This window comes from Priapulus caudatus, unplaced genomic scaffold (assembly GCF_000485595.1).
Source record: "Priapulus caudatus unplaced genomic scaffold, Priapulus_caudatus-5.0.1 Scaffold392, whole genome shotgun sequence".
Lineage (NCBI taxonomy): Eukaryota > Metazoa > Priapulida > Priapulimorpha > Priapulimorphida > Priapulidae > Priapulus > Priapulus caudatus.
The window spans coordinates 125,607-128,828 of NW_014577453.1; the positions used below are offsets into that span (position 1 = coordinate 125,607).

Consider the following 3,222-nt stretch of genomic DNA (forward strand, 5'->3'; position numbering starts at 1 on the left):
TATACTCGACGCGACCCTGGGTTGCACTTAGCTCTGGCTATCCGCGGCGCGTGCTAGAAGCCGCTGAGGCGAATATTGTAGCTCGCTGCAATGACTAATGAATCATGCTCTATGCTAAATGCTAATGGCTGGTGGGTGTGTTGTGTGTGTGTGTGTGTGTGTGGTGTGTCGTGTGTGTGTGTGTGTGTGTGTCGCGCGCGCCGGCCGCGTGTGTGTGTGTGGTTTTCTCCTTTCTTCCGTCTCTCTCTCTCACACACTACAAACACATGCACAGAGAGGAGAGCAAATGATGATGAGAGATCGAGAGAGAGCAGAGAGAGAGAGAGAGCAGAGATAGAGAGAGAGAGAGAGCAGAGGGTAGACGATAGGAAATGAAGAAAGAGATTCGTGCTTAACAGCTTCCATTCCCGCATTCGCCGCAACAGGGCTGTGCTGGCCTGCCTGCGGTCGCCAATCCTTGTCTGACGCAGGCTACCTCTGGCTAAACGACGACCAGGTCACCAGTACTGGCCGGAGTTTGAGAACACGCAAGACGACGTCACCGTCAAACAGCTGCTCGTCTCACCAGAGCTGGCGATGCACGCGCGCAGTGCACAGCGAATGCACATACATGCAATACACACCTCGCGCACTCGCACGCTACGCACACACGCCACGCCGTACCCGCATCGTGTGCCACACGTACACACACGCACAAATGTTGCAGGCACGGCGCCAAAAAACACACAGCGCAGCGCATGCACACGCATCTGGTGAACGCACAGCATGCATGCATGCACACATTGCGTGCATACGCGACGCAACGCGCGTACACATCCCCCCGTACGTACGCATGCACACGCATACACAGCACGTACACCGTTAGTTCTAGCAGTCTATATAAACTCTTCGGTCCGCCACCGGGTGTTACTGTATCTGATGTTGGCCGACTTGCACTCATAAGGGCATGCCGAGCAAAATAAGGGTGATTCTGTAAACAGCGAGGCAGTATACGGCTGTAATTGAGCTTATATCACCGATATATATAGTACTCTATATACGGCGAGTACGCATTGGAAACAAAATGTGCACGGTCGTTGAATGATGCTATTCAGGATTATCTGCCAGCGGACATATTTGGCCAATCGTAGGTCGCGCCAATTATACCTGTTCTTATAGACGACGATGCCTCAACATACCGGAAGCACCTTCATCTTGGAATCAGTAGGGCAGGCGATATTGTGAATTAACGCTTGCTCTGTTAACATGCAGCAGAACCAAAAATAGAACACCCAACATACTATAAGCTAATATATCTTAATAAATGATTGTATAGATTTTAGGCACGTGAGCATTGAGGAAAACGTATGACCAGTCCGCTGGCGCTACGTTATTTTTTAACCGCGAGTTTATATATATGGTTCATTAGCCTTCTGATTTGATTACGCCTGTTATTACTAAATCATATCGACCCGTGGAAATCTCGCTTATTTGTCTGCTTAGCCATGCCCACGAGGACACAGAATAACCTATACTCACGCGCACGCATGCACGCACACGCACGCACACACACACACACACACACACACACAACACACAACACACACACACACACACACACACACACACACACACAACACACACACACGCACACAGCACGACATACAGGCTCACACCCACACGCATAGGCACACGCATACACGCACTCGCGCGCACAAGCGCGCGCGCGAACACACCCGCGCACACACACACACACACACACACACACACACACACACACACACACACACATGCACAACTCATATCCGTCTTTTATCAAAGCCTCAAATCGTGATCCGTGCATGTAGGTTTGTGTGACTCGTGAACTATAAACCACGACCCACTTATTCGTGAAGTCCCACCCGTAATCCGTATAAGCTTGCGTGAACCGTGATAAGTGAATCACGACCCGCGATGGGCGCCACTCTTCATCTTCCTCCTCCTCCTCTCGTACGCAGGCGGGCCTCGCGCAGGTCGTATGCTTGCGTGGCCCGTGATGTGATCCGTTAATCACGACCCGTTATCTGTGAAGCCTTAACTTCGATTCATGAATCACTACCCGTGACCTCCTCCCCACTTTGCCTCACCCTCCTCCTCTCACACGCAGGCGGGCCTCACGCAGGTCGTAAGCTTGCTTAATCCGTGATCTCCCCACTCTACCCCCTCCCTCTGCTCTCGCACGCAGGCGGGACCCGTTATCCGTGAAGCCTGACCTCTCGCCTGAAGGCTCTAACTTCCTCCGCTTCTTCTCGCACGCAGGCGGGCCTCACGCAGGTCATAGGCTTGCGTGATCCGTGAATCACATCATCCTCATCCTCATCTTCATCCTCATCCTCAGCCTCTTCTTCTCGCACGCAGGCGGGCCTCGCGCAGGTCGTAGGCTTGCGTGATCCGTGAATCACGACCCGTGACCTCAACCCTGCTCTAATCTCTCATCCTCTTTCTCATCCTCATCCTCATCCTCATCCTCATCCTCATCCTCATCCTCATCCTCATCCTCTTTCTCATCCTCATCCTCAGCCTCTTCCTCTCGCACGCAGGCGGGCCTCGCGCAGGTCGACCAGCCGCTGACGCTTGAGATCATGAAGGACCGCGACGCGATCAGCTCGGTGCTGGAGGACCAGTCTCCGCTGTGGCTCCCCGGCACGGCGCACGGCTACCACATCCTCACACACGGAATGCTCATCGACCAGCTGCTCCGACGCGTCGACCCGAAGAAACGCACCGTCGGCCAGTTCTTCAAGGACGAAGTCGCCGAGAAGTTCGGTAGGGCAGCGGGGGTGGGGTGGGGGTGTGAAGGAGATGTCATGGGGATTTCGCTAAGGTAGCAGCAGCGGCGGCGGTGGCGGTGGGGGGCGGTGTTGCTATTTGTAGTACTGTGTTATACTGTGTCAGTGACGGTGGGGTGGTGTAGTTGTTTGTAGTATTGTGTTATACTGTGGCAGTGACGGTGGGGTAATGTAGTTGTTTGTAGTACTGTGTTATACTGTGGCAGTAACGGTGGAGTGGTGTAGTTGTTGCTATTGTAGCGCTGTGTTGTTCTGTGGCGGTGGAAGTATGGGGGTGTTGTCAGTAGCATCATCAATATATGCACTATTGTATAACCACAATTGCACGTATATATACACACACACACACACACACACACACACACACACACACACACACACAACAATAATATATATATATATATATATATATATA

The 3,222-nt window shown here is 52.4% G+C and overlaps 1 protein-coding gene across 1 annotated transcript in view; it reads left to right on the plus strand.

Annotated features, from left to right (window-relative positions):
- LOC106809868 (beta-lactamase domain-containing protein 2-like) overlaps positions 1–2,977 on the plus strand; it is a 13,890-nt gene extending 10,913 nt beyond the window's left edge. Inside the window, exons 4-5 of the mRNA XM_014813103.1 lie at positions 2,559–2,784; positions 2,964–2,977. Of these exons, the coding sequence (XP_014668589.1) occupies positions 2,559–2,784; positions 2,964–2,977 (240 nt within the window). The remainder of the gene's footprint in view (positions 1–2,558; positions 2,785–2,963) is intronic.
- The last annotated feature ends 245 nt before the right edge of the window (positions 2,978–3,222 follow it).